The following is a 25039-nucleotide window of genomic DNA, read 5'->3' on the forward strand; positions in this document are numbered from 1 at the left end:
CACTTCAAACACATGCTTTCAAACCAGAACAGCATTTTTTATTATTTATTTATTTATTTATTTATTTTTCCCCCTATCATTTCGTTTCCCATCTTTAGCCACAAGGGGGAAGAAGAGTGGAGCAGATGTAAACGCACAGCTTCTCATCTCACTGATCAAATATTTCCTTTTTCTGTTTGAATTTGCTTTTTGTTGTTAATGATGTTGACAGCGACATCAGTCAGCGTTTAATAATCCTGACGGATGAATGTTCGACAGATGCCAATGAGCAAATGTTAATTGGAGTTTTTAATCCGAATATGGTTCAGAAGCACATTTGAGAAGAATTGGCCTGTGTTGGTTTACCAAATATTTCATTTTCACACATGACACCTCGTGGAGGCTAAACACAAAACCTGTGACTACAAACTTCATCAATTAATAGATTTATTTATTTTTATTTATTATTTTTAACTGTAAATTAACTTCCATTTCTGTTTTCTCATCTGATTCCCAAACTTTTCACAGTCCCATACCACTTCAGACATGTAACCTGAAGCCATGTACCCCCTACTTCTGCACACTTAATAAACATAATAATGTACTGTATGTCAAATACAATGTATCCCTGAAGTTACATTTTATCCTGAACCGCACCTTTCCTGTTGAGTAGTAATAATAATAATAATAATAATAATAATAATAATAATAATAATTATAATCTGTAAGTACAGAAGAAAACATCTTATTCAGAAATATCACATATCATATTTATTTAATTATTAGCCTATTGGCAATTTCAGTGATAAACAATGTCTTTTATTTTGGAAAAATAAATCTGCCAAACATTTTTTGATTGACAATACTGTATAGCCGTAATACAACATAATTATCACCTCGAAACTGTAAAATACAACTCGCTACAACTTTAATGAGAAGGGTGAGTTTGAGAGGATGCACATTGAACAGACACAAAATGTCTTTTTCTATATTTTGTTTTCATGTGTGTTAAAGCTGAAAATCTACTTTAACACAGTACGTGTGGCATCAAAGTCTTGATAGCACGTTTGGCTAGCGCAAAGCACTGTAACTATTGCCATGTTTGCACTTTTTTGATAACAGTTTTTCTGTCACCACTAGAAGGTAGTCTTACAGAGGTCAATGTGTAATATGTGGCAATGCACGGAGGCTCCTGACTGCTGGTAACCCCTGTTATCAGTTTATTCAACTATACAGCCCCATACCAGGAAGTTTCTAGAGTTAGGGTTCTTCTATAGGCTTTTATTCTGAAACTGGATGTAATTATTTTAATTCCAATTTTACTATAGGAATAATGTGTTTGTGCCTGTGTTTTTCATTTTGTCATGGTTTTTAAAATTGATTTTCATGATCTTGAGCTTGACAAACGTCTCGGGCATGTCTTGGGCTGTGTTCGAAATGGTATACTCACGTACTACTCATACTAAGTTTGACGTCAAAATTAATATGTAGTGCGTTCCCATGAGATAGTATGAACAGAAATACCCAGAGGTATATTATATTGGGACATCTTTTAAGTATGCACGATGGGCACACTAGTCATACTCAACCGCCCCATGATGCATTGCGAGCGAAACGTAAAGTCATCCTGGGTTCCAGCTAAAAGTAGAACCCATCGTCTTTTCAAAACAAAAGCATATCTTCTTGTCTTCTATTAGATTTTAATGCTTTTTTTTAAGTAGGGCTCTTGTTCTGATATTGCCCAGAAGTTTTGGCAGTAGCACAACAGAGGGTCTCCCAAAATCACTGAAATGTCTGCATGAAATGTGTTCATGCCACTTTTATGGATCAAATGCCCACATGTTGATGTTCTACTTGGTCACTCTTTCACTTAAAATGTTTTCAGAACTTTCAAAGGTGTCGAATCAATGGAAATATTTAGCGTCATTGTGCTTCAGGTTTTTGTTCTAGGTTCGAAATGCATCTTGGGAAACTTGGAAGTATACTTCAGTGGGAACGGTCATCTTCCTAATCCTCCTAACCATACTTATAGCATAGAGTGGACAGTACCGGTATATACTCATTGAGTGTGTAGTGTATACTGTAGTACACTAGTGTGCCATTTCGAATACAGCCAAGGTCTCAGATAGTTTTCATTGAGTACAGCACTGTACCATGCAGTAAACAGACAACTTTCTCAGGGTTGACCTTTGACCCTGAATCAAATCTGATGGATTAGTTCACAACCATTTCAAGTTTCCAAAAAGTTAGTTGTGCTACCTAAAGGAGAACAGGTTACTGCCGTGTGACATTTCTTCACCCTCAGCTTGAACAGCTGTGTTGACACTTGGCGAGTGAAGGGACCTCAAACAAACTGGAGGCATTTTGGGATTCAAACACAAACAGAGACACAAAAGAATGCAAATATCATTCTTACTGACTTCTTTTGTGACGTGCACAGAGAACTGCAGCTACTGCACAATGGGTTTTTTTAAAAACAGTTTAATCTGTGGTGCCATAAAAAGGCTGATTCTCTTCACCGAGGCCACGTTTGACAAGATTATGAAAAGAAGACTTAAACAGAGTTGTAATTCCTGTTATTATATGTGTGTACACTTTAAATCTCTAGAGATGGAGGCTTTGGTCTTACAGTGTTTCAGGATGAGCTGCATTCCGCTCACATACTTCCCTGGCCAGATGTCTGCCCCACGTAGAGGATTTCATCTCCAGCCCTCCCCTCCTCACACATCATCCAAACCCAACGGGGAATTCATGTATCCTTATCGTCACTGAGTCACAGCATTAGCAGCACAGTTCCTTCTGTGGAAATGTATATCTCCCTGAATGAATCATCATCCACACAATTTAATGCAAAATCCAGATTTGCAGCTTAGCCTCATCAAGAAGAATCACTAATGCCATTCTATTTAGCACGACATCCCATCCACCACTGGGACACAATGAGGGAAAATTCATTTAGTGGCAGGAAGCAGGAGTTTAAAGGCAGTCCATGAACAGTAGGTCGGAAACACACCCGCATCATGCAGTGACAATGGAGACGCCTATTATTTACTTCTGCTCTGAGTGCCTGTAGTGAAATGTGTTTGTATCTGTTGGTCCGTGTCATTGGTTCAAACCTCCTGGGTAATGAACCCTGACTGTCTCTGCCGCTGATTGTTTTCACAGTTCTGTCTGAAGGCAGGATGGTGGTGGGGGAGGGGTCAAGTTTCAGTCCCACAGTGGCTTAAAAGAAATGATGTCACCCCTCTGCCCAGACTTACCATGACTCATCAGTTACAGACTGAGTCTGAGAGTTGTCCTACATTCTGGAGACCTGGCAGCGTCATTATTACATTTCTGTCTACATGTCAAGATCTGTGTTTATCTGTAATTAAAGAGGACATGTTCTGAAGCAGTATGTTGAGGGAATAAAGTCCTTTACATTTGTACTCAAACCAAATTAAAGACGGTGTGGTTTGGCCAAAAATTTAGGAAAAAGTGCCAAATTTGGCCTGCTAAATAAAAAATTGCAGACCTCATGTTAAATTTAGTTTATAGGTCCAAATTACATTTTTTGCCAGTCACGGTCTAATGCATATACAGTACCTACTAGGGATGTAACGATTCACTCAACTCCCGATACGATTCGATTCACGATACTGGGTTCACGATACGATTTTCTCACGATTTATTTTACAAAATGGGACTGTAGACAAATGACTGAAAAATATTCCTTTATTTTTTTGGGGAAAATACTGTACTATTTTCCTTTTATTTTTCATTGTCAAAAGAGAATCCCTTGATAAACTATTCAAAATGATGCAATTTAACTAAAAATAAATCTTGAATGAAATAAATAAAGGAATAATACAAATGAAGAAGAAACCTATTAATTTAAATTCTGGTTCTATAGTAAACAATTCAAAACTGCATAATAGTTCTTTTTCTTTTTAAAAGTGCAACTGAAAATGTATTTTGTGCCTTAACAATTGGACTTTAAAAAAAACAAAAAAAAAACAGTCATTTTACTGTATTTACGTCAGATATTTGTTTAGACCAGCAGAGGGCGCTGGTAACCCAGTGGTCGGTTGGCATGCAGTTATTCCACCAGTGAAGAAGAGAAGCTATGCTAGCAGACAGAGCTAATAGAAAAACGTGACTTTTACAGATATTCACGTAATATTACAGATATTCTTTCGGTGCTAAAGGAGTAAAGAATCATTTATGAGCATGTTTAACAGTAAATGGCGGCCAGAAAGAAAATAGTAGCAGATTCCACCCGTCACGTCCGCTTCTGGAAGGATTAATACAGTGAAGAAAATAAGTATTTGAACACCCTGCTATTTTGCAAGTTCTCCCACTTAGAATACATGGAGGGATCTGGAATTTTCATGGAAGGTGCATGTCCACTGTATGAGAGATAACCTAAAAAGAAAAATCCAGAAATCACAATCTATGATTTTTTAATAATGTATTCGTGTGATACAGCTGAAAATAAGTATTTGAACACCTGTCTATCAGCTTTAATTCTGACCCTCAAAGACCTGTTAGTCTGCCTTTAAAAATCCTCCTCCACTCCACTGTATTATCCTGAATCAGATGCACCTGTGTGAGGTCGTGAGCTGCATAAAGACACCTGTCCACCCCATACAATCAGTAAGACCCAAACAGTCAGCATGGCTAAGAGCAAAGAGCTGTCCAAAGACACCAGAGACAAAATTGTACAACTCCACAAGGCTGGAAAGGGCTACGGAGAAATTGCAAAGCAGCTTGGTGAAAAAAGGTCCACTGTTGGAGCAATCATTAGAAAATGGAAAAAGCTAAACATGACGGACAATCTCAATCGGAGTGGAGCCCCATGCAAGATATCACCTCGTGGGGTCTCAATGATGCTAAGAAAGGTGAGGAATCAGCCCAGGACTACACGGCAGGACATGGTCAATGACCTGAAAAGAGCTGGGACCACTGTTTCCATGGTCACTGTTGGTAATACACTAAGACGTCATGGTTTGAAATCATGCATGGCATGGAAGGTTCCCCTGCTTAAACCAGCACATGTTAAGGCCCGTCTTAAGTTTGCCAATGACCATTTGGATGATCCAGAGGAGTCATGGGAGAAAGTTTTGTGGTCAGATGAGACCAAGATTGACCTTTTTGGTCATAATTCCACTATGCGTGTTTGGAGGAAGAAGAATGATGCGTACCATCCCAAGAACACCATCCCTACTGTGAAGCATGGGGGTGGTAGCATCATGCTTTGGGGGTGTTTTTCTGCTCATGGGACAGGACGACTGTACTGTATTAAGGAGAGGATGACTGCAGCCATGTATTGTGAGATATTGGCCAAAAACCTCCTTCCCTCAGTCAGATCATTGAAGATGAGTCGTGGCTGGATCTTCCAACATGACAATGACCCAAAGCACACAGCCAGGAAAACCAAGGAGTGGCTTCGTAAGAAGCATATCAAGGTTCTGGAGTGGCCTAGCCAGTCTCCAGACCTAAATCCAATTGAAAATCTTTGGAGGGAGCTGAAAGTCCGTGTTACTCAGCGACAGCCCAGAAAGCTGACTGATCTAGAGAAGATCTGTGTGGAGAAGTGGGCCAAAATCCCTCCTGCAGTCTGTGCAAACCTGGTGAAGAACTACAGGAAACGTTTGACCTCTGTAATTGCAAACAAAGGCTACTCTACCAAATATTAACGTTGGTGTTCAAATACTTATTTTCAGCTGTATCACACGAATAAATTGTTAAAAAATCATAGATTGTGATTTCTGGATTTTTCTTTTTAGGTTATCTCTCATACAGTGGACATGCACCTTCCATGAAAATTCCAGACCCCTCCATGATTTCTAAGTGGGAGAACTTGCAAAATAGCAGGGTGTTCAAATACTTATTTTCTTCACTGTATATAGCGCCCTCTGCTGTTTAAAAAAAGTACTGCGATTCAATTTTCAGAGCATCGATGTGAACCGTGGTACCTATGAATCGATTTTTAACTGCCTTACGATTAATCGTTACATCCCTAGTACCTACTGAATGCCATCCAGCTAGTTTAAACCATTGAAAAGTTACAAACTCTAGGTGGTGCTAACGAGTCCCAAAATTGCATGAACAAACATCCTGTCAAATTTCACGAAATTGCACCCGCGGGAGGGACCTCAAAAAGAAAAATGGCTCCTCTTCTCAGCTCTGTGAGACATACTACATTCATAGAGGTGTAAAGCTGCGTACTCTTACAAATATCGATCCATTTCATGTCTGATTCCTTCATGTCAAAGTTAACTGGCTGTTACGTCAGGTTTGAGGTGAAAACAGTCGACAACCTCTTAAAGTAACAGTGTCGCATGGAGTCATAAGCTGGCGTGACCTCTGACTCTTCGATAAAGATGTGAAATAACACTTCCTGTATATCAAAATTCAAGATATATCGAGTTTTCTATTTTGACGATATTACAATATCACCTATATTGATATATATACTGTATATATATCAATATATATTTTTTTTATAGCTTATTTTACTTGTTTTAGGGGTGGCTGCTTTCACTACTTCCCAGAACAGCATTAAAAGCACAGTTCGATAGATCGTCTATAACCCAGATCTACCACTAATGAACCCACACTACAGAATTCACTCACACATGCTGTCCCTTATAGGAGAAAAATCAAAACTTTATTTTGCAGCCGTTTGTTCCTAAACGTGTAATTTTTCATCAGTAAATTTACCCTACAATTGTATTTCTAGAAAGACTTTGAGTAAAAAATATTCAGGTTCATATCGTATATCGCCATTTTGAGAAAAAATATTAAGATATACATTTTGGTCGATTTCGCCCAGCCCTAGTATGAGGTGGTTGGTTACCAGCTAACATCCTAGCATGAATATGTCAATCATGTGATACACTGGTTGCTTTTATTTTTTGTGGGGTTTCTCTGCTTTGATAATGACTTGACTTTGTTGCCTGACAACGACTTGATTGATTTATTCTCTATTTACTTATTCTCTCCTTTTTTTTTTTTTATTCTTTTATTATTCTTTTTTATTCTCTCCTAAACATCCTTCTAACATCCCGTTTTCACAACCTCGCCTTGAGTTGTTTGCGTTCCTTTTTTGTCCTGTCAGAGGTAGAGCAGTTCAAAGTGAAAGCAGCTCATTTGGAAAGAATGCGCCACTGCTTTTGCGGTGGGTGAACAATGTTTTATACACAATAGCAGCCATTGTTGTTTACCTACCGCACCGCACCAACCGTCTTTTAACTGCTAAGTATTTTCAACTTTATAAGACAGTAAAAAGATGTAAGAAATGTACGCGCAGATTGTCTCAGTAGTCCAATTGGAACACTTGAGAAGACATTTGTAAAGATAAATAAATAATAATAAATTGTGTGGACAACCAAGCAACATTCTTGTAAGGCTACTTAATAAATCTTTCCAGCTGACTCAACATATTTATTATTGTTTTTTTGGCTCACTCAGGATGTTGAGTGTTATTGTTAATTAACTTTTAATTCTACAGACACATTCTCAGACTACTTGACTTGTTACTAGAGCAGTTGCAATGCTTTCTATGTTTCCTGCTGTTTTTGCTTCTGTATTCCGGGCAATTGGACCAAAAAAGCAACTATTGGTAAATCTATGGCTTTCTGTCAGCAAATGGAGTTCTAAAGGCACCATCCCACCCTGCAGCACTATATATATATATATATATATATATATATATATATATATACAGTACGTATACACTCAGCACATTGTCAGCCCCATGTTTACATTTAGGCAGCTTTCAGTTCAAGTGGAAAGGATTGAAATGTTTTGAGTCAAAGTGTATAGGTTTCAATTCTGCCTCAGGATAAACACACTAACAAATCATAGTCAACAAATAACTCTAACCTCCAGGTGTTCAAACTGTGAGAGAAAACAGGGAATGTCCAGGGATGGAGGGGTTTATGTTTACCTGCAGCAAGTGTAACAACATGTCTAGGTAACTTCATCACAGGATTAGGACTGGGCCAAACAATTGATTTAGTAGATAAAAACGATTTTTATTCTGCATATTATTATTATTATTATTATTATTATTATTATTTATTTTTTTCCCATCACAGTTTTTTCGGACTTTTTCGCGTTCCGTCCTTGTGGGTTACCGTAACGCGATGTGAGCCAGAACCCTCTTTGTTTACGTTTGTTAGGCTACATGTGTTTTAGTCACACTATGCTTTTAATTGTAATGTTATATGTTGTAAAATATGTGGTTATCTGATTTCTTAATCAGAATATTTAAGCTACTGTGAAGCTGCTGTTGCACTTTTGCTTAAACCTGGGTTAAAGCTTGAAATTGTTGAATGACATTTATTTTTTTTTATTTTGGGATTGTTCTATGCATTTTAACTCTTGAGGACAATCACAGCAATAAAGTTGCACTTTTGACAATATATCTGTTGTCTGCTGACATTTTTAAGTGCAAAAAAACCCAAAAAAAATCAAAAATCAAATCGGAACTCGAATTTTCGTTTAAAAAGTTTTTTTCTTTTCTACACCGGATATAATAAATAATGATGGAAACAACAGCTTTTCTGTTTCATATAGTCCAGTGGTTCTCAAACTTTTTTATCCCTGTCTGACAGCAACAATTTGCATGGAAAACCATTCAAAAACAACTATAGAGCGTAATGATGGAATTAACTAGTGATAACACACATTTTAAAGAATCTGTTTTTGTAAATAAGTGGAAAGAAATAGTATTTAATGCAATGGTTTTAACCTTTTTTGGATCGTGACCCTATTTTGAATACAAGAATTCCTGGTGACCCCAAAAACATTTTTTTTATAGAAGTAGTTGAACTTGATTTATATTTCACAAAGTGAAAATATAGAAAAACTGTTGTTTAAGATTGTGTGTAGTTTTAATAAATAAAAAATAATTAAAATGATTGGTGTCTCGACCCCAAGGTTGAAAAACACTGATTTAGTGGCTCCTAAATAGATTTATTTCCATAGTTTTTATCATTTGCGGTCATATCACGCATGGGGTGGAACCAAGACACTTTGTTTGTTAATTTTCCACTTTCTCTGTCTCAAGTGCCCCCTGTAGTGCCATTGCGTACCCCCATTTAAGAATATAGTCTACTTGGAACAAAATCATCTGGTGTCTATAATTATATGAAACAAATATCTAAAATCTAATAATGTTTCTTGGCCAACATTTTAAAATGATAAGCTACTTCCTGTGACTTTATTCAACCTCCATAATAGTTTACTGTTCTCCTTGTCTATTGTCTCTTTTTCTATTGTTTAACTTTTAAAAGCAAATAAATACCACAAGGACTGAACTATTGATTTTCTAAATTAAACAGAACAGGTTTTTTTTTTTTTTTTGTTTAATCATTTTCAACCTGACTTTAGCTGTTCTTATGGTGAAAGATGTAGCAAAGTAAACTGTGGACAGTTATGTAGATAAATCATTGGGAGGGGGAGGGAAACGTCTGACCTTGTGAGCCTGTGTAAAGCTTTACATTCCTGAGAGGTGGTGGTGGTGGTGGTGGTTTCTAGCACTCTGCAGTCCCTTCTGGATTCTAACCTCTGGGATTATGTGTGTGTGCTGAAGGAGGAAGTGTGTTTTAGGGGGCACAAGGGGGCTCCCTTGTGGCCTTAGTACTTGACTTTGACATTGATTGTGCCACTCTCCTTTTGTTTCTGTCTCTAGTCTAACCCCCTGACCTTTAAAAACAGTCATTATGAAACCTACTGTAAAAAGGATGCTCTGATTCAACAAATCAACCTTAATAAACATACAATATTTTTCTCTTTCTCTAGTCTACGATTGTTACGTTTCTTTAAAAATCTTCTAGTAAAAGCATTTTATTATTTCAGGACCAAAGTGTATTAATATTGCTAAAAGACTCTCTATGTTACGTTGTCTTTAAACCAATGTAATACAAAAACTCATCTATTGAGTAAAGATCCTGTATGAACTGATATCTGCCACTTATTGCTTGGATATTGTCGGTGCCTTACATACTTTAAATACTATTATACGAGAAAGTCCAAACTAGGGCACGAGAATGATAAAACTAATCAGATTAAACTGAACTGAACTAAAATGAGTTTGAGACCCCTGTTTTAAAGGGAAACGACAGCATATTTTTTTTATTTTCAAAATAAAATCATGAAATATAAAGCTAATTTTCAAATTATGAAAAATGAAGTGTGAAGCAGATCGTGGCTGTGACCCTTTGTGGGGTCATGTGAAAATCCGACAAATGTAAGTGGTAAGTAGAGGATGGCCAGACTGGAGACCACAGCATCCACAGAGAAGGATATTCTATACACGCAGCAGAGCCATCCAAGCAACAACAGCGTAAAAAAAAACGGAAAAACTTTCACTTGTGGTTGGTTTTTGAAGTCGGAACCAAGGAGCTAGTTAGAAAGATTAGGGCGGATCACCATTTGTTGTGCAGTGATGTGTAGTGGTCACCACAGTTTAGTTTAATGTTATATTGCTGCTGGAGCTCAGAGGGCAAAGAGGTTCACATCCAGGACAAAAACAAGCACACACCCTGTACTGAGACACCCTGCATTAAACCGTCTGATCCCATTGGAAGATAATGTGCCACGAACCTACAAATTTAACAAGAAACACCAAAGGAAGACTATAAAACACAACATAAAATTAAATCCTAGGGACTGAAATGTCTTCTTGATTACCGTAAAACCATAGAACGACTGCGGTCAGTGCGGTCTGTGTTCTCAGACTAACCTGACAAAACTTCTTTGGCACACGGAGAGAAAGTGAGACACTTTATCTGTCGTCACAGAACGATCAGGTTGAAATGGGATGATGCTTTGTTGGTGTGTCAAAGAAATCCCTGCATACTTGTGGGCGGCTTTGAAGTTTTCTTTCAGTTCTTCTCACAGGCGAACCTGTCAATGAACTCTGCGGAATCATTGTGACATTATCTTCTTAAAGAAAATAAGCTGAAACTGCTTTTGTCTTTTTAAATTTAGTGTATTCTGCAGATAAAATAACATATAGAAGTTCAAGCTAATATATTGATGATTTAAATCAAAAGAACATCAAAGGCAACTTCTTTTCAGGTCCAAAAAAGGTTTTAAGAAACGCTTCTGAATGTTTAAAGTAGTCTTTTTCTATTTTGTGAAAGAGAACCAGATCACAGAGCTGGAATCGAACCATCGGGTTAACTGGACAAAGCTCTGAGCAGCATTTCACTGTTTATTTTGTCGTGTTTGTACTTTGATGAAGTCAAGACTGAAATGTGTGTCTGCTGAGATCTAAAAATAAGCAGTGGAGCCATACACCGTTCATTGAGTTTAGTCATAAATTATGAAGCGGTGTGTAACGTGTTCAATGTCCAGCAGTCTGTGAAAACAAGTACATATTTAATAGAAACGCTCAAAAATGGATTAAAACTTTGAAAAACTGTGGAAAAAATAGAAAAAAGAACACTAAAGATTAAAGCTTTCTGATTTATCTCCAACTTCTCACAGTCACAACCTGAGGGTATTTATGGTGTTGGTTATTTAATGTCTGGGTCAGCTGATTACATTACACTTCTCCAGTGTTTACTGGTGATGATAAATCCCATTTACTTGTATTTCACTTGTATTTCATCCCAAAGTTGATCTCATTCTGCACTGATGCCAGTTTGTCCCGCCAAAAAAACTCCGAGTTGAGATTTCACGTTGTTTCACAGCCTGAAACCCAAAACAATACGATCGCAGATGTTGATAGTTTGGTTTTCACAGAAACACCCGATCACGGCCAAAAAGCTGGTGAAGTTAAATCACTCGGAAAACGATTTGAAAAATAAATAAATAAATTCAGGACCAAAATTGTGAGGTGCCAAGTGTAAAAATTTAGTGTAAAAGTTGTAGCCAACACATTTTCATTATTATCTCACTTTTCTCACATTTAGCACATTTTCCTACATGTAACACAACGTTTGACGTACAAAATGACGTGATCGCTTTCTTCCATGTCTGGCGAAGAAACACAAAATATCAAGAAAAACATACAAAACGACAACAGAAATGACTCCGAAAACACAACGTGACAACCAAGATGCACAAGATTACTCACAAAACACACAAAATAAACAGAATGGCAAAACGACAATTAAAATATACAAGATGACAGAAAAATAAACAACTAAAATACACAAAATGGCAGAAAAATTTACAAAGCTTAAACAAAAGTACACAAAATGGCAAAACAATAGACAAAACAACAATTAAAATACACAAAATGGCAGAAAAATATATAAAACAACAAAAACACACAAAATGGGAGAAAAATAAACAGAACCATGAAAAGGACACTCAAAATGGCAGAAAATTATAAAAATGTACAAAACGACAATAAAAATATAGAAAACATTTAAAATACACAAAATGACAAATACCCTTAAAGAAAAATACACTATAAATCCAAAAACACAAACAACAACAAAAGTTAACAAAATTAAAGAGAAATACACAAAAACACACTAAATGGCAATATATATATATATATATATATATATATAGAAAACGACATTTAAAATACACTAAATGACAAAAGAATATAAAATGACAATAAATACTCAAAAAGAAAAATACACTATCAATCCCAAAACACAAAGAACAACAACAAATGCTCACAAAATGAAGGAGAAACATACAAAATAACAAAATGTATCAATAGACAGATTGGTCATTATTCTAAATGTTGATGATGTGGCCCTCGGATCAATCACATTTTTGTGGCCCCTGCTGTAATAACAGTTGCAGATCTTTGGTCTAATACATCTTTTATTTATGACGGTAAAACATAGACACAAAGTAGAAGGTGCAGGTTTGTCTCTGACCTCTGAACCTCCCAGTAACGTGTAACACCACATGTCTGAACACCATAGCCTATCACACTGGCGTGCTCGTGCACACACCCTGACTCCAGAATAACCGTATACGCTGCCATTCGTTTATGTGTGGTTTCATTTGCATAGGCGTGACTGAATGAGACAAAAACACACGCGAGGTTCATTCAGGGGACTCAAGCAGCTCATAAAAGATGCAGTGCAGTACTTTAAACACTGCCTCTGTGGCTTCTGAAAACTCCCCATCCTCCATACGTCTACGTTTGTCTTTTCCGTGAATCAATATCTGTCTAAGAGTGTGGGGCTGCTGATTGTTTTTAAGAGAGCGTTGCTGTGTAATTTAGGTAAATGGTACTTTCAGCCAGTTTACTGTGGGCTGGTAAACAGTCTGGATGGTAAAGCGAGCTGCTGATAGCCTCAAAGCATACAATCAGACATAATTACTATTGCAGACCCTCAAAGACTTTGATGACTTACCTGTGAGAAAAAACACGATGATGGGATTAGAAAAGTTTTCACATTTTTTTTTTTTTTTTTATATCTGTGGCTCGCTCAGGTCTAATTTGATATTTCTGAGTTAGATACAAAGGCTTCTGAGCACTGGCTGGAAACTGTGCTGACTTTGATCCTCACAGTCGTTTTTTTTTAAGAGCGTAGTAAAGATTTTACAGTGTGTCAGATCTGCTGCTGTGGCCAAACGTGAGTGTTTCAAGAAGTTTAAAGGAGAAAACGAAAACATCCCTTCACTTAAGCTGCTAAAGCACTCAAAACAGGTCAAAAGTTGATATATTGTACATGACTCGAAAGGCATTTTAGTTTTGTTATTCAGCTTTAGACCTTAATCTAATAAGGGTGTACGAAAAAACTGATTAGCTGATATATCGCGATATTTCACCACACGATTATGGTATTGATCTAAAAAATGTCTAAATCGATTTTTTAAATCATGTTTTTTTTTTTTTTTTTTAATTTTGCTAACATATGCATATCACGTAAATGCCTGTTTACTAGGTGTCAGTGAACCACATCAGACCTTATTACCTCACTCCTCAATGCATATTAGTTTGGAAGTTTGTTGCACTTTATTTTCATAAAACATACTGGACACGTTTCTAGATGTGGTTACTGCTACTACTACATTTCTGTCTTAAAAAGATGACATTTCTTGTAGTGTTGACCTTTCACAGCATGTGCAGACAAAGACAAAAAATTTAAAAAAAAATAAATGTGCGGTTACTTTAAAAAAAAATAATAAAAATTTAATTAAGATTTTCACAGATTCAGAATCTGTTGTAGAAGCAAAAGTTTAACTTTTTTATATAGAATGTAATTTGACAGTTAAACCTACCACTTATTTTTGATATTGGCACTTTAATTATATATAGTTATCGCAAGTTTGAAAAAAATGAACATTTTTATTTCATACCATTTTGTACTTGTAAAGGTATATATCGCGACGTATGTAGCGTCTGGATATATTGTGTCGTATCGTCAGATTCATGGCAATGCACACCCCTATCATCAGTAATTCTCAACTGGTGCGTCGGGACCCAAAAGTGGGTCGTGGACCTGTACTGGATGGGTCGCGGACAGCTAGGCAAAAATTAATAAATACTTAATGTTTCTCATGTTGGACTTGTCTTTTATTTTGAAATAAACTTTTCTTTTGGCAGGTGTGCTGTGAAATGCATGTTGCACAGGAAAATATATAGATTTATATTTAAAAAAAAACCTCATATGTGTGTGTTTTCAAAAGCTATTTTTGAAAAACTAAATTGGGTTGGTTGAATTCTAAAAAAAAAAAATAAAAAAAAAAAAAAGTGGGTCGTGATTTAATGACCGTGTCAAAATGTGGGTCCTAGGGTGAGACCAGTTGAGAACCGATGATCTAAAGTGCTTCCATATGATGTTATGTGGTGGATTGTTACGTATCACTTTAAATCTTTCAAATGATATAAGATGTGATGACGAGTTCATCACACATAAACGGCCGTGCACACAATTACATCACACTCCAAGTGTCACCTCGATGTACCGTGGGCACCAACAGGACCACACATATTCTGGCTTAGGGCACTCCAATACTAACATGGTTGTAAACACTTTAAGTTTAATCTGTTGTTTAGTCCAGAGCTGTGAAGGCTGAGGAAATGCCTGAATGACCAGAAGCCAAAGGACACCCTGCAGTTAGTGGCCCACTGGAATTTTCCGAGGTAGAATGTATAATTTGGCGTCATCGGAGCCAGTTCTCCTCAGAGTTTGGAGGTTGGGAATGTAGCACAACTTAGCCATGGACAGAGGTGGAAAAAGTACTGATATATCCTACTCAAGTAGAAGTACTGTTACTTCATTGAAATTGTACTTAATTACATAAAATACTCAAGGATTAGTAAAAAAAAAAAAAAAAAAATGTCTCAATTAAATAGTACTCAAAGTAAGAGTGACTTGTTACTTTCACCCCCCCCCCATGTTTATTTTTGGTAATAAATCTTGTCACGGTTCCCTTGCATACAGTAAACATATCATATATAAACACAATTTTAACTTCCTTTATTTTCCACAAAGGCGTCTGTAAAAAAATAAGATTATTTTTAAATATAACACCAATGAATTCAATTCAAAATAAAAAAAATCAGGCTCAAAGTAAAATTACATTTATGAACTCTAAAACTGAGAAAATAACCAGCATTCAAAGCTATTTTGGTGCCATGCATTACGTTTAATCTGATTGGTCAGCTATGATATGATGCATTTGATTGTTGTCTGGTCATTTCATTTTTTTGTAGTTTCACAATGTAAAAAAAAAACATCATTTACTCAGTAACGGTTGGGTGTAGAAATGTAACTAATTACTTGGAAACGTACTTAAATGCAATTAAATTAACTAATTTAGAAATGTACTGAAAAAAGTACACGTACCCATAAAAGCAACTTAATTACAGTAACGTGAGTACCTGTAATCTGTAATTTTACCTTCTGGCCATGGATGCAGAAGATTAAAAAGTGAAAACTCTGCATCCTTTAAAAAAAATACAAAATTGGCTTTGTCCAGACCCTAGGTTCCCAAAGTTGGGTTGGGGGACCCCCAGGTGTACGCCAATTGTCATAGGTGGTACGTGAATAGAAATGAAAAAAACAGCACAACAACATTGTAAACTAGAATATACATTGAAGTCAGGAGCCTCCATACATTGCCACTAATTCCACATGCAGAGTCCCCTCCTGTGGCCTCAGACAGAGAAACAATCTCGTCAAAAAGCAAAAATATGAAATACATCCAAACATTACAGCGTTCTGTGCATCCTCTTAACCTGCACCCTTCTCATTAAAGTTGGAACGAGTTGTATTTCACTTTGTCAGGGTGATGAATATGTTGTATTACAGATATATGTTCAATCAACAAATGTTTGGTTGATTCATTTGACAAAAAAAGAAATTGATTCATTAAATAAAGCCAACAAATGATAATTCTGAATAAGATATGTCATTGTGTTCTTACATATTATTATAATTTTTTCATTATATATTATTGGGACAAATTCCACTGTAGGGCTACATTGTATATGACATTAAATGATTATGTTTTTAAGTGTGCAGGAGTATAGGAGGTTAAATGTCTGAAGGGGTAGAGGAGTGTAAAAACCTCTGGTCTAGAATTTGATCAATGGTTTGATAGGAGCACTATTCCTATTATCTGCTGTTTAGGAGGTCCAGAGGTTTTGCTGCTTGCCTGGTTGGCATCAATGTAACCTTTCAGAGGGTTTAGACACAGGGTTGTTCAGGAGGAGAAGTGTCCACAAAGGGTTCTTTCAGAGCGGTGGTCCTTCCCCCAGCCTAACCCCACTCACCCCCGTCAACTGTGTTAGATCCAGGCCGCTCAGATTATAGACTTCTTAACAGCAGAAAACTTGCCCGATCAGGAAGTCCAAAATGAAGCGGAATTGTTTAGTCTCAGGGGTGAAGAATGTTAATATGCAAAATCTGATATTATGTCTGATATCAGGGGGATTCACGCCAATGTGTGTAGACATTTTTAAAGCATAGCAGCAGGATGTCAATGGGATATTCTTTGCAAATGTCTGATTCAGTGTATTTTCCTGTAAGTTTCACACCCTCCTGTTCTGCAATCAGTGTTACAACTCCTCATCTGTCAGACTTACACAGGGTTAGAAGTACATGTTTACATTGAGCCCCGATGGTAAACTGAACTACATTTGCACTGATATACATCACCAGGCCATGCCATAACACTAGAGTATGACTCACAGCGGCCCAGGCCTTATTGGTTCTGCACGGAACGTGTCTAATCCCGTCTAAGGATGCAGTGACGAAACTAAAGGTCCAACAGAGATAAAGTTGGTTTCCATCACACGAAGAAATGAGTCAAGAAAATGCTCAAATCATCACACATTTTTTTGTTTTTATTTTACAAAGATGTTTATTCACTTTAAAATAAGTTAAACTACTTTATCAGCAAAGGGTAAAAATCATCCTCTTAAACAATAAAACATATGAAATCTGCTATTTTCCAAACATGAAAATGCTTTCAAGTAATTCAGAATATTGTCCTTTAACTTGACAGAATTCACACTGAATACTGTGGTTTTATTTTTTTGCTATGCAAACAAATGCAGTGTTTTTTTGTTTTGTTTTATAAACAGGGCCTACAAGGATATTGGGCCAAAATGAATTTAAAAAAAACACTTAAAAAAGAAAAACAAATTAGCACCAATAGGTTTGAAGCAGAAGAGTTTGCACCAACAAAATATGAATTACATTAAGTTTTTAGTTACGTGAAGAAAAACAGTGTGTCAAATGTTAAAACAGGATGTAGGGGCTTGATGTTCTCCCCGAGTGTGTGTGGGTCAACAAACCATTAGGTCAGACATAAGCAACTGGTGGGCCGGGGGCCACATGCGGCCCTCGGTCTAATTTTGTGCAGCCCCCCGAAACAAAATTGTAATTCGTGAAGTTGGAAGTTATAAGAAGAACAACATAATACAGAACACGACAGCAGCAAAATGCACAAGATGTCAAGAAAAGCACAAAAAGTAACAACAAACACAAAAAAGATTTAAAAAAAAAAAAAAAAACTATTCAAATAATTTGTCATAAAGCACACAACATGACTACAAAAACAACATATACAAAAGGACTTAAAAGACACATGAAATCACACAAAATGACAGAAAAATACACAAAATGAGAACAAGAACTGAAAAAAGTTAACAAAAATACACATAATGACTTGAAAAATGCACAAAAAATTAACAAGAATTGGCCATATTGACAAGAAAATTTACAAAATGAATTTAAAAACACAAAATGTGTGTTTTCAAGCTTGTATTAATGCTCAGAATAGTCATGCTTGGCCCTTGGATCAAACTATCACATTATTGTGGCCCCGCTATGATAGAAGTTGCTCATCTCTGCAATAGGTTTTATTGACACCTCTGGATAGACTTTCCTCACTTCAGAGAACATACAAAAGCCAGGAGACACACAAATAAGCACAATAAATAAACTCTATTCCACTTCTTGTTGCATGTTCCACAAAATCTTTTACCTTTTTTCATTAAAACAGCCTGAATGATGTCATAGTAATTTACTGTCTTTCTTAGATGGTAAAACAATGAATTAAAAACAAAAAAAAAGCAAGAGATACACAATCAGGTCTAATGTTTCACCTTTTTCTGTTTTACGCTCTGTTTGACAGAGATCCTTTCATTCCAAATGTTATTTCAAAGCAACAGCTTTAAAAGTCATTAAAAACATCATAGGCAACACAAACAAAATCTAAGAACTAACAACAGCTTTGGGGAAAACGGCACGTGTTCATCGTCGTAGGTCAAGGGTCGATGAAGGACACAAGGATGTAGCGGGTACCGTTGGTCGTAGGAAGGCCTTCATGAAGATGAGTCAGACGCCCTGGGTGCATGAAGCTCCACCCCTTTCTGGGTGAATCTATGGAGCAGTTATAGCGATGAAATCGGCAGCCTCCACCCTAAGAGTGGATGGAAGAAGGGAAGTCAACAAAGGTGGATCAGACATTGATGAATGTTTTAAACATGTTTCTTGTTTTAGAAATAGATAGAACTGAAGTCTGAAGGATAATAATGATGCCGGGAAAGTTGATATTTAAGTCCAATCCTCACCTGGAAGTCTACGTCTTTGTTATTGAGGGCGATGTTGATGGTGAACGTGGAGGAGTCATGGTGGGGTCTTAAATATGCTTGTCGCTCAGGTGTGTACTTTACAACAAAGTTCATTACAGCGTAACCCTGCAACACACAAGTACACAAGTTAATTAATTAATACATGTATTACCTATTTAATGTGTTTAGAAGAAAATGACTGGGTTTGCTTTACACAGTCTTTAAGGATTTTGATTAGCTTTAAAAAGCATCAACTATGAGGAGAACGTGATTCACTTATAGGAAAAGAAACATTTGCCATTAAGCCATGGCGTGATCATGCTTCAGGCATACTGTACCTATCTCCCTTTTCCTTCACTGACCTTAGTGTAATATCCAGCAAAGACCTTCAGCGTGACGGGTGAAATGAACTCTCTGATGAAGTGCAGCCACTCTTTATCGAATCCGATTTGCTTCATATGGATGTCATCTGTAGGAACGGTCTCATAGCCTCCAGATATCCGCTTGTCCTGAGAAACGCAGAGTCAGCAACGGAACAAATGACGGCCTGCAAAAAGCTGCAACTGCAACCAGTAATGATGGCAGGTTGATTTCTGGGTCCGTGCCTTTAAAACCTCAGGATTTACTGCCTGAATGAGGATTAATGACACATTCAGCCCCGTCATCACTGACTGACTCAGACGTTTGCATAAAGTGAGTCACTTGGGCTCAATCTGCTCCATTTTACACTACAGCTTTATGCTACATAGCATAAAAAAGCTGCACTATCTGAGATTTTCTATATTTACTTAAAACTGATGCTCTTGATCCTGTAAAAGCCTTTGCATGCTTCACTGACTGAATATATGGTGTACTGTATCCTCTAAACCAGTGGTTCTCAAACTTTTTTTTGCACACGTCCCCCCTTTGTCCAAATACAACATTTTACTTGGAATTCTGTGAAAAAACAACTATAGAGCATAATGATGGAATGAATGAGTGATAACACACATTTAAAAAAAAAAAAAAAACGTAATCTTGTAAATAAGTGGGATGAAACAGTATTTAGTGCTCCCTGAATTGATTTATTTCTAAATATTTTACCATTTACGGTCATCTCCCTCCTGATGTGGGACCAAAACTGACTCTTGTATTTTCAGTTGAAGTTCTGATCAAGTTAATTTCTATCTTCATTTTGTGTGATTTTGTCATTGTCATAGTTTGTCTGTTCTTTTCATTTTTAAGTATATTTTTCTCTTATTTTGTGTGTTTTTGTTGCCGTTTGTGTGTTTTTTGGTGTCATTTTGTGTATTTTGTCATTGTTTGTCTGTTCTTTTTATTATTCAGTATATTTTCCTCTTATTCTGTGTTGTTTTATGAGTTGCTGGTAACATTTAGGATTATTATTTTCAGCTACAAAAAATACATCATAAAACCCCACATTTTTAATGCTTTTATTTGTTAATTTTCCTCTTTCGCCCTCTTTCAAGTACCCCCTGTTGTGCCATTGCATACCTCTAGGGGTACATGTGCCCCCATTTGAGAAACACTCCTCTAAACATCCCATATATGGCTATTATTTGAACCTTTGCTTTGTTTCCTGGTTCTGATTTAATCTCAACTTGCCATCAATAAAACCACAGACCACAAGTCAGTTTTATCTTCAATGTGATAATCACTTAACACGGGCAGAGCACAGTCTGTGATTTCTCCGTCTAATCCATGAAAAGCAGCTGCACATTGTTTTGTTGGAGGGGAACATGGACTTCTGAACAGATGGCTGTAAATGTGTGGCTTGTTTTTGTGCTTGTTAGACGTGTTGCGTATCAGTCAGGTCATAAATCAACACAGAAAAGTTAGAATAGAATAAAAGTGACACAGAGTCACAGCCACATTCAATGAGATCTGTTTTACTTTACTGTAAACAACAAAAAAAAAACAACACTTTTGAAATAGCACTGACCTCATGTCGGCCTCCCGACCACGAGCCGTAGTGCTCCATCTCTTCCACTATTTCATCACAAGCCGTCTCCGTCAGGACCGGAAACCAGAACACATCTGGACAAGGCTGAAAATTTAACACACACACAAAAGGAGACTCCTGAGAACAGACCTGAGTCAGAAAAGCACAGTAACTGTAATGCAACCCATGACATAGCAAAACCAGATGTTAGGGTTCCTTATTCACTGTGTCTCAGGCAGTTTCTTAAATAATAATAATAATAATGCATCAATTTCACACAGCACCAACACTCACTCACGCACGACATTCACACGAGGCAAGGTGGGTGAAGTGACTTGCCAAGGGCGCAATGACAGATACCACTGAGGTGACTGCCACCCCTCTGTGGCACCTGGAATTCTCTAAGACATGCACGCAAACACAACCTGCACACTACGTAAATACTAACCTCTTCCATGTAGTTTGCAGTAAAAATCTCAGTGTAGTTTTGATGGATGTACTTTTCCTTCCAGTCCTGCAAAAAGCAAGAATTTCACATCAATGCACATTTTTCTGTTTGCTGACCTGCATACCTCATGGAGATAATCCTCGTCCCCCACAGGGCAGATCTCAGCTTGCAAAAAAAAAAAAAAAAAAGCTCTAAATCACAAAGCCTTATCGGCTCGAGTCTTATCACGCCAAAGCAATTTTCCACCCAAAAATGGTTAGATCTCCAATCTTTCCAAAAGTAGCATTTTCTTTTTGTCTCAGTCAGACTTTTTATGTGTTGAAGAATGTAATGAGATTCTCTCTTGACTTACCACAGGGTTTTCATATATCTGCCACAAGTCATTGTTGTAATGAGAAATGTTATAATTGGCTGTGGAAATGAGCCTTCCAAAGTCATGGCGGTTGGTTATGTACATGAAGACTCCCTGCAGCAAATGGAAAAACTTCAGTCAGTCTCATTATAGGGAAAGGAGGTAAAAAAAAAAAAAAAAGACTTAAAATAAAAGTACATCAGTGTAACACAAATAAATAGAGATCTAAGCATAGATCTACCATTACAGGTAAACAAGGCCAAAGATACTGATCAGTTCTCTGATTCAAGTGTGTTTAAACACACTGTAATCAACGGTTTTGCAGTATAAATAATCTGAGATTATTTATGGGTGTGGGTTTAGGTGGAGATGGCAGTGAGGGGGGAGGAGTAGGGGAACAGGAACAAAGGGGTGCTGGGCAGCATGTCCAAAAATCTAAGAATGTTATTACATCTACAGTGAAGCACTGTTAGGTGCGCTACACACTAACGGGACAGACTATCAGACTAGGCTTTACATAAATCACAAAGTGAGGAAGTAGGGACGGATTATCAAACTCTTTATAGTTGTGAATATTTAATAATGTATCAAAAGCTTCAGTCAGGGAGAAGGGATACTGTTCAAGCCTAGTCTGAGATCAGTCAGTGTTTGGAGGGAACAGGGTTACATGTGGAAAGATGTTGAGTTTAGCTGTTGGTGGTAAAGCATCAGTATAGAGGACCTGTGTGTGGAACCTGAATGCATCACAAGCAAGACAGTCAGACTGTTATTTATTCCAAAATACAAAGGCTGCAAACTGTATAGACACCATTTTAGTTCTCAAAAAATTACATCACTACCCAATCAAGACTAATTATATCGACACTTTATCAATTTCTATGTAAAAGGAAGAAAATTTTGTGATTTAAAGATTAACCAAACTCCAAGGTTTTGGCTGGAAATTAAATGTCTTGATATTGGGCGGGGCTCCTGGAGCAGTTAAGACACGCTCACTCTATACTTTAAAATCTCCAAAGAACAGTCCATGCTATGCTAACGACTTACTCAATACAAACTATGGCTGTGTTCGAAATCACATACTAACATACTATTCATACTAAGTCAAAATGAGTATGTAGTGCATTCCATTTCGGTAGTATGGAAAGATTGAGTATGCAAGATGTATACTATATCGGGACATTTTTTAAGTATACGTGGTGGGAACACTTGTCATACTCAACCGCCCCAAGATGCATTCGGAGCAGAATGTAAAATTGTCCTGGGACCAGTTTCAAGCTAAAAGGAGAACATCCCTTTTTCAAAATAAAAGCATCTTTTCTTGTCTTCCTTTCATTTTGAACCCTTTTGTAAATGGGGCTCTTGTCATTGGGTCAAAATGCATCTTGGGAAACTTGGATGTATATTTCAGTGAGAACAGTCCAACTAATCATACTAATAGTAAATAGTAGACAGTATGTACTCATTGAGTGTGTAGTACGTTAGTATGCGATTTCAAACACGGACTATGCTTCTACTGTATTATCTCAATTCTCTCAAACCAACCTACTCGCCACATATTGCAGTCGACAGGTGCTAGTTTATATAAAAGGGGCGGGGCCAACAGTGCTGGTTCCACACAAACCACCATTCTCAGCCAATAGCAACACTGAGGTGTAATAGCTGTGTTACAACCCATAGAAGGCAGTCACTCTTATATTTTTACAACAAAGTATGCAAAATTAAATTACTTTGACATAAATGCCAAGAGTTGGATTAGAATCAATCAATCAACAGTACTTCATACCAAAATACATTTGTTTTCACAGCGCTATCCTATTGAAAATGGATGTTTGAGAAATAAACAAAACAAGTATAGACCTTTGGGGGCCTGAGCATATGGAATGATTCCGGAGAGGGAGACTCTTTCTCTCTGTGACTGGTCTATAATGAAGGAGAAGCATCATGTAAAATAAAATACCATTTATGATTTTATTTTTTATTTTCCCAACATAGAGACAGTGACAGATGAAGTAGCTTATGTTGCACACAAAAACAATCCAGGAGATGAAGAAATGGGCCTGCATTAAATACGAGCAAGGTTCCCTCTGAAGCTGATGTTTTGGTGGGTTAATATGGGACACAACATGCTGGGAGGAGGAGAAACACACCGACTTTAAATCAGGTTTGAACATGGGTTACGTGATGTGAAAAGCAAAGCGCCTAAAGAAAATACCACTTTCACCAGCTTTGCAGTCATGCATTGCAACCGCTTTCTCTGAATGTGCTCATGACTGTGAATACACAACAAAGTGATAGATGGCGAGATACAAGGGGAGCCGAGCGAGTGCAGACAGAGGATGGTCATGCCATGATGACAGACAAGAATTTTAAAACACTCATACTTGCCTTTTTCTGATTCTGTGAAGCTTTTTCAGGGTCAAAGTTCATCATAGTTTAAAACTACTGTTCTGAATTTATTCTTTGAAAAATGACTTAAAGCATCAGTAATCCCCTTATGATGGGAATATACTTTCAGTGTCGATAGGATTTCTATTGTTATTTTTTTACTGCTCCAACCAGGGTTGGGGTCAATTATCAATTATCGTAATCAGAACTAATTTATTAATCCCAGGGTTCATTACGGATTGTAATGGATTACAATTATAGCATATCTGTTGCTGTCGCAATCGTAATTAAATTGTAATTGAGTTAAATTAATTGACTTTGTAATTGTAATTGCCATGAAAATTCTATAAAAAATGTCAATTATAATTAAACGCAAAACTGGGGAACCATGATACAGTTCTATGTACAGTTCTGCACATGTGTAGTTAACAATTATTACAATATGTTTCATGTCAAGCTTTCCCACATTTTACCATTTAAAAAGTATTGAAGTCTAGTGGTACACTGAGACAAAAAAGGCTGAGGCGCCGACACCATACATGTATTGTACAGCTGATTTAGGACCCGTCATGATAAGAGATGCTAACAGAAAGCTAACGCCAAAGGAAGGTTAACTTGTACTAGTTTATTTATTAAAGGCTCATTAATTGTGATAAATTGTAATGAAACTTTAGTAATTGAAATTATAATTGACTTTCTGAGGATAAAAAAAATACCCCAACCCTGGCTCCAACCAAAGGACACTAAGTGGAGACGTGAACTGATGACGGCGGTGTCTTCTTACCATTTCTCTGGCACTCCTACACAAAGCCATATCTGAGTCCAGCTTCTCCAGAACAAAGCAGTTCCTTTCTTTCAGCTCATTCCTCAGCACACTTCCCTTGACAAGGTATACGTGTGCCATGTATGGAATGTTCCACACACCCC

General features: G+C 37.0%; 1 protein-coding gene across 2 annotated transcripts in view; it reads right to left on the minus strand.

Annotated features, from left to right (window-relative positions):
* Positions 1 to 17401: 17401 nt before the first annotated feature.
* The window catches only part of plod2 (procollagen-lysine, 2-oxoglutarate 5-dioxygenase 2), a 36012-nt gene continuing 28374 nt past the window's right edge, over positions 17402 to 25039 (minus strand). Inside the window, exons 13-20 of one of the 2 annotated variants that reach the window (XM_028434657.1) lie at positions 24897 to 25038; positions 23585 to 23647; positions 21728 to 21841; positions 21376 to 21441; positions 20928 to 21032; positions 19348 to 19494; positions 18986 to 19111; positions 17402 to 18834 (exon numbers count right to left, since the gene is read on the minus strand). In XM_028434657.1, the coding sequence (XP_028290458.1) occupies positions 18679 to 18834; positions 18986 to 19111; positions 19348 to 19494; positions 20928 to 21032; positions 21376 to 21441; positions 21728 to 21841; positions 23585 to 23647; positions 24897 to 25038 (919 nt within the window). In that variant the 3' untranslated portion in view covers positions 17402 to 18678. The remainder of the gene's footprint in view (positions 18835 to 18985; positions 19112 to 19347; positions 19495 to 20927; positions 21033 to 21375; positions 21442 to 21727; positions 21842 to 23584; positions 23648 to 24896; position 25039) is intronic. The other variant, XM_028434658.1, reaches the window with a different exon arrangement.

The sequence above is a fragment of the Gouania willdenowi genome, chromosome 20 (genome assembly GCF_900634775.1).
Source record: "Gouania willdenowi chromosome 20, fGouWil2.1, whole genome shotgun sequence".
In the NCBI taxonomy this organism is placed as follows: Eukaryota; Metazoa; Chordata; class Actinopteri; order Blenniiformes; family Gobiesocidae; genus Gouania; species Gouania willdenowi.